At 39.4% G+C, this 13334-nt stretch overlaps 1 protein-coding gene across 1 annotated transcript; it reads left to right on the top strand.

Moving 5' to 3' along the window:
- Positions 1 to 3: 3 nt before the first annotated feature.
- Positions 4 to 12752, top strand: VCPIP1 (valosin containing protein (p97)/p47 complex interacting protein 1; the record flags this gene model as incomplete). Its single annotated transcript, XM_009577516.1, is given in 4 exon segments — positions 4 to 359; positions 361 to 2459; positions 7947 to 8033; positions 11039 to 12752. Coding segments are annotated over 4 exon segments (3414 nt in total), but the record flags the coding sequence as incomplete, so codon positions are not given.
- Between the last annotated feature and the right edge of the window lie 582 nt (positions 12753 to 13334).

Raw genomic sequence — 13334 nt, 5'->3', positions numbered from 1 at the left:
GTGGAGGAGGTGACGGACCCCGACCTGGTGCTGCACAACCTGCTGCGAAATGCGCTGCTGGGCGTCAGCGGCGCCGGCCCGCCCCGCCGGAACACTGAGCTCGTCAAAGTCATGGGCCTCTCCAACTACCACTGCAAGCTCCTGGCCCCCATCCTGGCCCGCTACGGTATGGATAAGCAAACTGGCAAAGCCAAGCTCCTCACGGAGATGAACCAGGGAGACATCTTTGACTGCTCCCTCTTGGGTGACCGCGCCTTCCTCATTGAGCCAGAGCACGTTGAAACCATCGGTTACGGAAAGGACCGCTCTGGCAGCCTCATCTACCTGCATGACACCCTGGAAGACATCAAAAAAGCCAATGGAATGCCTCATTCCTGTCCATGTGGATGGAGATGGCCACTGCCTCGTCCATGCAGTGTCGCGGGCGCTCGTTGGCAGGGAACTGTTCTGGCATGCTCTGCGAGAGAATCTAAAGAAGCATTTTGAGGAGAATCTGAGTCACTACAAGGCACTTTTCCATGACTTTATCGATGCAGCAGAGTGGGAGGACATTATCAACGAATGTGACCCTCTGTTTGTTCCTCCAGAAGGTGTGCCAATGGGCCTTAGGAATATTCACATCTTTGGTCTGGCCAACGTGCTTCACCGGCCTATCATCCTGTTAGACTCCTTGAGCGGAATGCGAAGCTCCGGAGATTATTCAGCGACGTTCCTCCCTGGTCTGGTACCTCTAGAAAAATGCATGGGAAAAGATGGCATGTTGAACAAGCCCATCTGCATTGCATGGAGTAGCTCAGGACGTAACCATTATATTCCTCTAGTTGGAATAAAAGGTGCTGCTTTACCTAAACTGCCTAGGAAGCTACTTCCTAAAGCCTGGGGAGTTCCTCAAGACCTCATCAAAAAGTACATCAAGTTAGAGGAGGATGGTGGTTGTGTTATTGGAGGAGACAGAAGTTTGCAAGATAAGTACTTGATGAGGCTCGTCGCTGCAATGGAGGAGGTTTTCATGAGTAAACACGGTATCCATCCCAGTCTTGTAGCTGATGTACATCAGTATTTCTACAGAAGGACTGGTGTAATAGGAGTCCAGCCTGAAGAAGTCACTGCAGCTGCCAAAAAAGCAGTGATGGACAACCGCCTGCACAGGTGCCTCATCTGCGGGGCCCTTTCAGAGCATCATGTTCCTCCGGAGTGGCTGGCTCCAGGGGGAAAACTTTACAACCTGGCAAAAAGTACTCACGGCCAACTAAGGCCTGACAAAAATTACAGTTTTCCCCTGAACAGTTTGGTGTGTTCTTACAACCCCGCGAAGGATGTGCTGGTACCAGACTATAGCCTGAGTAGTTTGACTGCTTGTAACTGGTGTCATGGTAACTTAGTGCGTCGTGTCAGAGAAGATGGATCTGTTTCATATTTGGATGGAGACAGAACTAATAGTAGGTCTACAGGTGGCAAATGTGGCTGTGGATTCAAGCACTACTGGGAAGGTAAAGAATACGATAATCTTCCTGAAGCTTTTCCTATTACTCTAGAGTGGGGTGGAAGAGTGGTGAGAGAGACAGTCTACTGGTTCCAGTATGAAAGTGACACATCTCTGAACAGCAATGTGTATGACGTCGCCATGAAACTTGTTACCAAGCACTTCCCTGGTGAATTTGGTAGTGAGATCCTTGTTCAGAAAGTTGTCAACACAATATTGCATCAAACTGCCAAAAAGAACCCTGATGATTATACCCCTGTAAATATCGATGGTGCTCACGCCCAAAGAGCTGATGATGTACAGCAAGGACAAGAGTTAGAGTCGCAACTTCCAACCAAAATTATTTTGACTGGACAGAAGACAAAAACTTTGCACAAGGAGGAGTTGAATATGAGCAAAGCTGAAAGAACTATTCAGCAGAATATTGCAGACCAGGCTTCCGTAATGCAAAAACGGAAGAGTGAAAAATTGAAACAAGAGCATAAAGGGCAACCTAGGACTGCTTCTCCTGGGGCTGTTCGTGAGGGGCCATCATCTGCACCTGCTACACCAACAAAAACCCCGTATTCTCCAACATCTACAAAAGAAAAGAAAATTCGAATAACCACAAATGATGGGAGGCAGTCAATGCTTACCCTAAAGTGCACTACCACCTTCTTGGAACTGCAGGAAAGCATAGCGAGAGAATTTAATATTCCTCCGTATTTGCAATGTATTCGCTATGGCTTTCCTCCTAAAGAGCTTCTGCCTCCCAAAGAAGGCATGGAAAATGAGCCCGTTCCTTTGCAGCACGGTGACAGGATTGCGATAGAAATCCTGAAAGGTAAGGAGGAAGGCAGGCAGTCTGCTTCAGCACACTCGGCCCATGCCGTAAAGCATGAAGATGTTGCTGTGACTAGTAAAATCTCATCGAAGGAACTGCAAGAGCAAGTCGATAAGGAGATGTATTCTCTGTGTCTTCTGGCAACACTAATGGGTAAGGCTGACTTCAAGTTATACTTTAAAATTGTGTTTTTAAGTAAAGAGAACATTTTACAAACTGTAGTTACATACATATCTATTTTTTTTCTTTTCTGTAACCATGGAGAAGGTTAGTTCCTTTATTCCTCTATTAGAAGAACATTTAACATGCTGTCAGTGATTTGTTGAGTGTCGTGACTTTTAAAAATGTGTATACGAGATACTTGTTCTTTCTTAGCTATAAAGTCCTCTTTTAAAAATTGCTGTTTAGAAGTTGTTGCATTTCCTCTTCTGTCTCTCTCTGTTTTTCCTGTCTCTCATTAGGCACACATCTGATGTCTGTGTGTGTAAGCTACATGCTCTCTTTTTTCCTACATCTCCCTCACGTTTCAGGAAGTAAGTTCAGAGCAGAGGTGAGAAGGGGACATTGAATGTCTGCTCATTGGAAGTTTGAGGACCAAATTGTCACGTTTGTAGTAGGATAAAGTCGTGGCATTTCTCCGCACAGGGAGTTGTGTTGGTTTAAGCAAATCAACACAACATTGTGTCCTTAGCTAATCTGCTAATTCTAAGTGATGATCTGGTCTTTTTAAAGAGCTGTGAAAAGTATTATTTCAGAGTGTAAGCAGAGGAGAAGCTGAAAGAAGATAAAACACAGGTTTGAATCCCAAAGGTGGACATAGGGTTGCAAAGCTATGCTTATAAGTTGTCAGTCATGTAAACCTGACTAGCTGTTAATAATTCAAGATGAAACAACTTTTATCAGGTGCCTGTGGTTTTTATTTTCATATTTGGACTCAGGAGACTTGGACCTTCATTTGTGTACTTTCTTCATCAGGTTTCACAGTTCTTGCTCCTTACTGCCAGGAAGTAGAATGGTAATTACCATGCACTTAGCTCTATGAACCAGTTGATTAGTAATGTTTACAGGTTTTTTGTGGGAGCCTTCTCTTTTGCTGGAGGGATTTGGTGTGGCTAAAGCATGTGATGTTTTAGAAACGAAACAATTGCATAATCAGAGAGTGGTATGTCAGAAGTTCATCATGCAGAACTTTGATTCTTTTCCAAGCCTGATTGTTTACTCCCGTGTCTCTTGCAAGATAGCGTGCTGAATCACTAGCTGCCTCGTCACACTGACATTTACATCGCAGTTCCAAAGTGTGGGAAAAGGTTAGGTTTAAAAGATGTCTTAATTTTGAGATGAAGCTTCCCTGTTTTCAGGAAATACTCCTGAAAATGTAGTTATTGGCTTACTTTTAAAGCACCTCAGAGTTTTTTTTGTATCTCAGTGACATCAGCATTAAGGTGTGTCATTTTTTTTTTTTTACAAGTATTTATCTACAAACTGTGAGCTGATCTTGTATTCAAGAATCAATTTTTGTCTTTGACTTTAATTGCTGTTAGACTCTGCTTTCGAAGCACAGGTTAGAATGGAATTTACCTCACTTTTCTCTGACTGCATCCATTTTGCATTACTAATAGAAGTAGAAGTGTCAGCAAAGGATAAACCAACCAGTTATAACAACTTATGCAGCTACTGAATAAGATGCTATTTTTATATAATCACTTCTCATCAGGGCTTCATTTTCCTTCAAAGATATTTGTGGAAAAAATCCAGACAGTTGACTACTTACAACTGTGATTTTTCAATGGGGAAAAAAACTCTTGAGAAACTTCTTAAGTCCTTGCACTTTCGAGGTGGTATATTCAGCCTTTCTGGGACAAGAAGCCTCAGTATTTTTCAATTACGTTCCTGTACTGCTAAAAACCAATGCTGCAAAGTTCTGAGAGTCAGCTTATCCTGCATGCTCTTGCTGTAACTTTGTTCTGCTAAAAGCATTCATCTAATACAGTCAGATTAGAATGTGTAGAGGGGAGATGCTATTGAAATAGCTCTCTGGGCCAGATACGCTTTGCTTTTTTTCTTTTCCCCAATGCCCACAGTGAAAGCGTGTCTTCAAACATCTATAACTATTCATTCTGGATGCTTAAAAGCTTTTCTTTCATACAGAGTCTCCTGTAGGCTGACTTGATGCTTCCTTCATATTTCAGTTACTAGAATTTTTCTTTTCTGGTCTCAGCTAGTTAACTTATTAAAATTTTAGACCATGTTCTTTAATTTTTATGTATATAACTTAAAAAGAAGCCTTAGGAAATTAGATACTGTAATTTCTGGACTACATAGCTTTACAAAAACTAATGCATAATATGTTTTCTCCCCTATTTTTCTTTAGCTCAAAATACAGAATTCTATAAGGAAGTGACTAAAGGAATTTTAATTTTACATTTACATAGTTAAAACATTATATTTTTAAACTGATTTTATATACACCCATACAGAAGCACTCTGGATACATGCAGGCCAAGTATGAATCTATTTTGATAGGTTTGTTTTGCATTGATGAATTTTTCAGTGCACAAGAAATCAAAATAGCCAGGTTTAAATTAAATGTATTAATTGATTTGCTTGGATCTAAACGGCTTGTTTTTAAGCCAACTGTAGCTCCCTGTAACCTATGTTTATCAACTGAGCTTTTGATTTGATTTGCGCTTCTGTATGTCCTCTCTGCTGTACCAAGTGACGGTCTTGGGCTTCCACCGGCATAGGTTAGTCTGCACCTGCTCTTTTTCAGCAGTGTATGAGGCGTGCTTGTGGGTAAGATAGTCTTCATTTGTTGTCGTACCTTAATGTTGCAGGGCTGAGGTCTGGTCTGAAGGAGTGTTACTGGAGTGGGAATAGTGTGGAGAACATCATCTCTTTGATAAATGTAGTGTCTTGAGGGAGTTTTTAATCTAACTAAATGATCACCCAAATTAACTTGTGACCTAAAAATGTATTACTCCCATGGTAAACAAAACCAAAACAAACAGTAAAACCCAACTAGCAACAAAAATGTGCAAACCTCAAACATAGTTTAGTTGAATCACACACACTAGTTCCTCTGATCTGGGAAAGTCCAGTTGTAATTGTGGGTTTTTTTGGTGTTCCCGTCTGAGATCTCGTTATCAAAACAGCATAGTTAGTTTGTATTCCTTTCAGTGGCTGATGCTTTTGTTTTGTGAGCCCTGCTCTCCATACTTTTCTGCATGTAGTCCTTGTTAGTGTTGCATAAAAGGCTATCTAAACAACGCTTCTCTGGTGCAAGGCTTGAAAAATCATGCCCAGAGTGAATAGGGAGTCTTTCCTTGGAGGGTGCCACTGATGTGTAAAACGGGGCTGCTTTTAAAAGCCTGGTGGTTGTCTTGTGGAAGAGAAGGGAATCCTTCAAATAAGAATGGATTGCTAGATGCAGCAGTATGGGAGTCCTTCGTATGGAGTCAACCACTGTGTGGCTGCTGGCTGTGGCCTCCCCAAGACTGACGACTGTTACTTATCAGTGTAGTGGTTATTTTGATTCCTGTGGGCAGTATTTAAACCGTCAGGAAGACTTCAGCTTGCTGCTGCTTGGGGGAAAATGAAGAGCTACAGCAGTGATGCTCTGGAGCCATTGTGTATAGGGATGTGTATTTCAAAATGTAAATGAGAATAGGGATGCAGGGTAGCAGTGAACACCTTTTGAAATAGAAAAAAAGTGAGAGAGACTGTTATCAATGGTAATTTTCCTCCCTCCATGCAGCTGTTTGAAGAACAGGGAAAGCTGTGGCAATAGTGGGGAGGAAAAGAGAATGCTCCTCTTAAATTTTTTTTTTTTCCCCAGTGTGTCAGTGAGAGCTGGAGAGGAGCTTCAGCTTTATTAGCAAGTCAGTAGAGAGGAGTTATCAGGATAAAGTCAAAAGACAAGACCTCCTTCTTCAGTAGATCATGGGAAATAAGAAAGATGAGTAGTTGGTTTTACTTGGATATTCTTGCTAGGGAAGTGAAGGCCAAATCTGTGAGCTTGATGTGCAAATGAATGCAGTAAACCAGGGCATATATGGTTCAAGGGAATGCATGTAAAATGAATCAGATTATGTAGGGCTCCTGTCTTTAAAATGTCTAAAGACAAAACACAATGAAGATGCACTGTACCTTTATGTAGAGAATGGGGACTTGAATAACACCTGAAGTGGAGAGGTGAGTGACAGAATCCTGGTGGGGGCACAGACGAGCAGGGGAGCGGATGGAGTCCCGTGCCTGTCAGGGAAGGAAAACAGAAAAGTCTGAGAGTGGCTTGAAGAGTTTCAGAGCGTAATGTAGCACAGAATGCCACTATCACAAGGGTGAAACATTTTCTCACCTCAGGTGGGTGGGATAGGAGAGTAGCCACAATTACCTTGTGGGATATGCAGTAAAGAAATGCAAGGAGGGATTTAGATGTGCCCTATATTCAGTATGTGGAAGCTATTAAAAATAACCTTTTGTTTTGCTCTTAACAGCAAACAAAGAAATATTGGTGTGGGTAATATTTTACAGCCTCACACATTCCAACTATCTCTATTCCAAGTAGTAAGTGCATCCAGTTAACTTTAGTTGATGATTTACATTCTCCAATTTTAATAGAAAATGGAGACACATGGTTATTGAGATTTTGATGCCTAAAGAAGGGTGCAATTTCTATTTAAAGTATCTCAGTATGGCCCCTGAATGTTTGATATAAAGTGGGAAAAGAAATTTTTTTCTGAAAATGTGTAAGCACAGTAGTTGTTTCTGCATCAGGAGAATGGAATTTATCAGTACTTTTTGTTTGTACTACTTTGACATCTACATCACATGTCACTTCTCTGAATCAGGTAAGTGATTAGCAAAATGAGGAAAAGGGTTTAGGTAAAAATGCAGATCTGAACTGATTTAGCAGGTGCTGTTAGGTCACTGATATTCTGTCATTGTAACCCAATTTTTCTGTTCTTTATATTCCTTTCCTTACGTAGTCTAGGTGTTTTTTTTCCTCTCAGCGGCATTTAAAGTTGTCACATTTCAATGCCATTTTTGGCATCTTTGAAAAATGCCAGTTACACAGGACTGCTGGGGCCTCACAGTTGGTATTTTGTTTCTAACTCTCAAGAAAAGCAAGGTACCGACACAGCTTCTACACAGCTGCCTGCATGGACATTTTTATCTCAGCTACAGTATAAGGTCTGCTGTATGGCAGCTCTGAAACTGAGATGTGATTTTTGAGAAGGTGTAGGGATATAGAATTGAGGTTTTAATGTGCAAGGGTATGTGCTTGAATTTTGGAAGTGTGTTAGTAATTTCCTAGCTTTATGTTGAAAGCATGGGTAGGAGGGGAATGGGAACTCGTGTGTAGGGCCTGGCAAAGAACCAGGAGCTGCAGCTTGGATCAGATCAAATTTGGGAACCTTTGTACTAGAACATGTAGGATATTTGACTGCAGATGGTGGTGTGTTTTCCTGAAAGTTTCTCAATGTCCTGGGCCCCTGTTCTGTAAATTTGCAATAAAAATTCAAATTCTTAATTGCATAGAAGAGAGTGAGGATTCAGCTTTTAATTCAAGGAATTACAATTTCAGCCATTGTCTGTAATGTTAAAATACGACTGTTTAATGATTGTGTTTGATTTTTACAGGAGAAGATGTTTGGTCTTATGCAAAGGGGCTTCCTCAATTGTTTCAGCAGGGTGGAGTATTTTACAGCATAATGAAGAAAACCACAGGTATTTTTTGTTTTTGTTTTTATCCCTTCCTTCATCTGTTTTCAAATCTTTAAAATTGTAAATTAGTATTGAGTCACTTGTAAGCATAAATATATTTTTATACTATTACCATGGTACATTTTCATCTTCATAATATTGTGGAACTCCTTATGCTCACTCAGAGAGCCTAAGACTAGGGAATCTCATTAAGACTAGTCCATTCAACTTAAATATCTTCTGAAATTTTTACAACCATACATCTCCATTTAAACTTCCTGAATGTACAAACAACTTCAGTAAGTCAACTGTTTTTTTTTTTTTTTAAGAGAAAATCATAGGACCTATTCCTGTTATACTTAAAAACACTTACTGGATAAGCAGTTCATCTTTCTAGTGTGCTTCTTAGTAGATATTTTATCAGGGGTACTACATGTTTTAGATTTAAATGGTTGTTTAAATTTCTCTTTTATATTCCTAAGATTGTTGTTCAAAAGCAAAGCTATCCATCCCCTTCTTGTGTTGATAAATGTCGCATCTTGGACTATGTGCAGAATAACCAAGCAAGTAGTTAAAGTATATTTGATTTTTAGACGGCTTTACAATACAAAGAATAACAGCTGTTTCTTTAGAGAAGAAAGTACTATTCAGTTATTTTCTCTCATTTAAAGTTTATTTTCTTACTGAAGTCTTTGCATTCATAGTTTAGCTCTTGTGGTTTCATCTATAATGATGATTCCTTTGCTGCTTTCTTACTGTTTGATTTCTTCTTAGGCAGTTTTATCACCCTTAACCTAATCTTGATTATTTCTGGAAACAGGTATTTTACCACATAATTTCTGTTCTGTTTGCAGTAATTAAAATGTGTGGTATACTCAATGCCTACTACCTCTCACTGTATTATTAGCCTGGGTAGTAGAATTAGCATGCAAGTGTCTTATAGCAGATCTGCTTCCTTTTAGTTTTCTTTCTTTTACTATGCTTGTACAGTAAAGACTGGTGTATTTGTGGCAAGTGAATTAGCTTAAACAGTGCCTGATGGAGAGGACATTTTGGACCGATTAATGACTAGCCAGAACCTGAAATGAATCCAAAGGATTTTAACCCAGCTGGTCATTAACTCACAGGAAATGCCTGACTTAAAAGTCACTTTTGCCAACTGACAATGTAAGAACTAAGGCTGTGGGAGATGATACTCTGTATTTGAACATTATGGCATTTCTGTATGTGCAGGTATTTTACACTGCCTTGGTAGGTAGAATTACTACTTCAGCATAAACACACTTGTATGATTTTAACATTTTATGAACTACTAAATTCCCACATTAAACAATTACAAGTGTGCAACAATCTATCTTCTTCACTTAAAGAAGCTCCTTACCTATTTGTAATATTTTACTTAATGTAATAATGCAACTATTATACTGGACATTTGGAACAAAGCTTTCCATCAAGTGTACGTACTGTTAATCAGTTGAAATTTGATTTAGTAGATCTTGTTTAAGATCTTATTTTGAGATTTCAGGATTGCAATTTCAGAGGCAGTTTTGGTCTATCATAGAAGCTGTTACAGCTCTCTCTTTTGCAAATGACGGTTGAGCCGATAAATTATGTAATTAAAGTATGTTCTTCAGGCCAAGTTAGACGGATAGGTGTTGGGGGTTAAATTTTGTTCAGTGTGTGTTTTGGCTGGTTATTGGTTCCCATGGATATGTAAAGAAAGGAGCTATGTGTCTGAAGTTCTCAAAATAAAATCTCATCTGTAGATTCTCTGCAACTGTAAAAGTGTGTGAATCAGAAGCTGTGGAGGATGAGTGAGATTGGTCAGTTGGTTCATCAGTATAAAAACAATTTAATAACGTTTCAAATTATTTGAGTGACCTTTTTCATTGATGCCCAGAATACTTGCTTTGACTGCATTGTATTTGATAACACAGAAATGGGATTTGCTTGTTGTGTTTCTTTCCTTGTGCATAATTTCTGGTGTTTTTCTTCAAGAATTGTAAGAGAATATGAGGAAAAATCCCATTAATTTACCTATTCCTGGCACTTTTTTAAAAGTGGTTTTTTAATTGTAGCTCTCCTTGCACAGCTGATAGAACTGAAGTGAAGAGAGTTGTTGCAGCCAAGTTTTCATCTGCAGATAGCTTTTAACTCGCAGAAAGCTGTTGTCACTAAAGTGATACCTTACTGCTTTTACCACAGCCTGCATGGGGCAGAGTTGAAAGAGTTATTTTGTATTTTATGATGGTAAACTGGAAAACCAAATGTTGCCCATTTTTGACACAGAGCAGCTTCAGAATTTAAATTTGTCTAGTGAACTCTCAATTTTAGCAGATCGGTCAAATTGTAAGTGGGACAATGAAACAAACAGCAGATCAAAAATATTATGTCTCATGTTTGTTTTGTAAAGGTTAATAGTTATAATCTCCAGGACTACTAAACATAGTAAGCTTGAAACACTTTTGTTTATCTAGCAACACTTCCTCTCTGAGAAGAAGACAAATAGCAAATTTGAAATTCCTCAGGCTTAGCAGCAGTTGTACACCCTGAAATCCTGCTACAATTCTAACTAGTATGGAAGTGCTCTTAAACAGTACTTCTCCAGATAGGCAGTGATTTGAGATGTGCTCTTTGGCAGTTTTCTGGGGGTTGGTTGGTTGGTTTGTTTTGGTGTGGTTTTGGGGCGGCGGGTGGTAGTGGTAGTGATGGGGTTTGGCTTGCTTTGTGTTACTGCAAACATATACTATTTTTTTAACTTCTGTTGTATTAGAACTGCAAGTCCCAGCAAGGTGGTTATTTTATCTAGTAATACTACAGTCCTGTCTCTTCATTAGAATCACTATAGAAGGCAGCAGCATCTTAGGGCTATCACACAAGCCTAAATTATTGTTCTCCCACCATAGTAAGTTTCAGTGTGTTTGTTTTTACATGCTTGATGCAATAAGCTTAAATACAATAATTACTGTGTATTCAGAGCATGCCTTAAAATATGTTAGCACTTTGAATAACTTTTTCTGTCTTTATAGGTTTGGCTGATGGCAAGCACTGTACATTTCCACATCTGCCTGGTAAAAACTTCGTGTACAATGCAGCAGAAGACAGATTAGAGCTGTGTGTGGATGCTGCTGGGCACTTTCCTATTGGTCCTGATGTTGAAGAGTTGGTTAAAGAGGCCTTAAGTCAAGTGCGCGCAGAAGCTACTTCAAGAAGCAGGGAAGCAAGTCCTTCACATGGAATGCTGAAGCTGGGTAGTGGTGGAGTAGTGAAAAAGAAATCTGAACAACTACATAACATAACTGCGTTTCAAGGAAAGGGCCATTCCCTAGGAACTGCATCTAGTAGTCAACAACATGATCAAAGAGCCAGGGAAACACCACTTTTAAGAAAGCATAGCACAGAAACGGACTTCAGTCCTTCTGCTAAAGTTGAGCCTTCTGTATTCACAGCTGCTTCTGGTAACAGTGAGCTTATCCGAATTGCTCCGGGAGTTGTGACAATGAGAGACAGCAGACAGCTTGACCCCACTTTGATTGAGGCACAGAGAAAAAAGTTGCAGGAAATGGTCTCTTCTATTCAGGCTTCAATGGATAGACATTTGCGGGATCAGAATACAGAGCAGTCAGCATCAGTTGATCTATCTCAAAGAAAAGTAGAGGCAGTGAGTTCAACTGCTAAAACTGGGAGCTTTCAGGCTGGCTTACCCGAATCGTTTTCTGCACCAGGTGGTACTGAACACTTGAATACCGAATCAACTGATGGTAACATGGTGAATTCTGTGGGAACAACATTCCCTGCAAGGTCTAAAGCACAAAAGGGAAATTCTGTTGAGGAGCTTGAGGAGATGGATAGTCAAGATGCAGGAATCACTAATGCAACTGAGCCAATGGATCACTCTTGATAGGTTAAAATCTAATAAGGGTAGAAGAAATTACTGTTCAAATGTAATGTTTATTGGCTGGGCCACACAAAGTGATTAGTTATTAAATCTTGTATGTATGTCAAAGATTATATCATCTTATTCAGTGCATGATAAGCAAGTGTGTGATTGGCAATAGCTTTCAATATTACCATACTGCTGCCCAGGCTGGCTCTGTTACCTGTAAATTAGTTATTAGGAAATGCACTGAGATGAATATCTGCTGTAAATGTGGGTTCTCGAAAATTCTTTGTAATTTTTAGTTCCTTAAAAGTCTTAAAATTTAAGCCCATGCAAGATTCTTACCATGCTAGTTTAAGGTTACTGGAAAGGCTAGAACAGGCAAAATTAGAAATGTGACAACATTAATCCTGTCCCAGGTACTTAATTCCACTCAAAAATACACTATAAACATGAATTACACATAAATTTCAAAAAGCAACCAAAACTAAACTTCTGCTAAATTTGATAATGCAGCATATGCAGTACTTTAATTACATTGTGCTGGCACTTCCTCCGATTTAAAAACTTCTTCATTCATACAGCTGTATACGCTTGTCAGAAATCTTGGAATAAGTGTAACTTTAGTAAACTGTCTAATTTCTGCATATTGTCAGTTTAAGCAAGTTAGAAAAAAGGCTACTTAGTGTATGATGAAGATAAAGTGAATGTGGTGTGGTTATGCATGGCTGTCTGAGCCAACACAACCATTTTGGTGCTCTGTTAGTAAGTGATAGCGTGTTTTTATTTTCTGCCAAATGCCGAGCTGGTCAGATATTGTGCAACTTTTAATACAACTACGGGAGAGAAGAAGTTGGCAGTTGCAAGAAACAACAAATGTTCAATGGCAAATCCATTTTTTTAAAGGACTTTGATTACTAGCATTGGTTAGTAATGGCAAAAATTAAATAACAGCTGTCCTCTTCAGAGCAAATTAACAATTTATTGGAAGGAAATGACTCTCTAACATACATTATCCTGAAGTGTTCACTGATAATTGAGCTTTTGGAAGCTCACTGTTTACTCCATGGAAACAAGGAATACATGCTGTTTCAGTGTCTATAAAACTGCCCACCTCTATTAGCCTCACTGCAGTTTGTATTGCAGATTTCCCTGCATCAGTGATAATATAGCTGGTATCCACTTAAGTAGCGTGTTCATCAGACCTGCATTGCTAGTTCTTAAGAAGCAGCCATTGTGTTTGCTCCCTAAGGATGGAATGTGTATCTGATATTGCACTTTGCTTCCTATCTTCATAGTCATATTTAAGTGCACTGTTGTTGCTTCCTTTAATGGTAAAGTAACATTGAATGGATGAAAGATGTTAATACAGCTTCAAAGGAATTAAGAGCATTTAAATATTGAAGTCTGTGTTTGTGCACATGTGGGTTTTTACCAGTTCACAA

This window comes from Fulmarus glacialis, unplaced genomic scaffold (assembly GCF_000690835.1).
Source record: "Fulmarus glacialis isolate BGI_N327 unplaced genomic scaffold, ASM69083v1 scaffold17425, whole genome shotgun sequence".
NCBI classification, from domain to species: domain Eukaryota; kingdom Metazoa; phylum Chordata; class Aves; order Procellariiformes; family Procellariidae; genus Fulmarus; species Fulmarus glacialis.
Note: the sequence above shows the minus strand (reverse complement) of the source record. Positions and strands in the feature narration are given on the sequence as shown.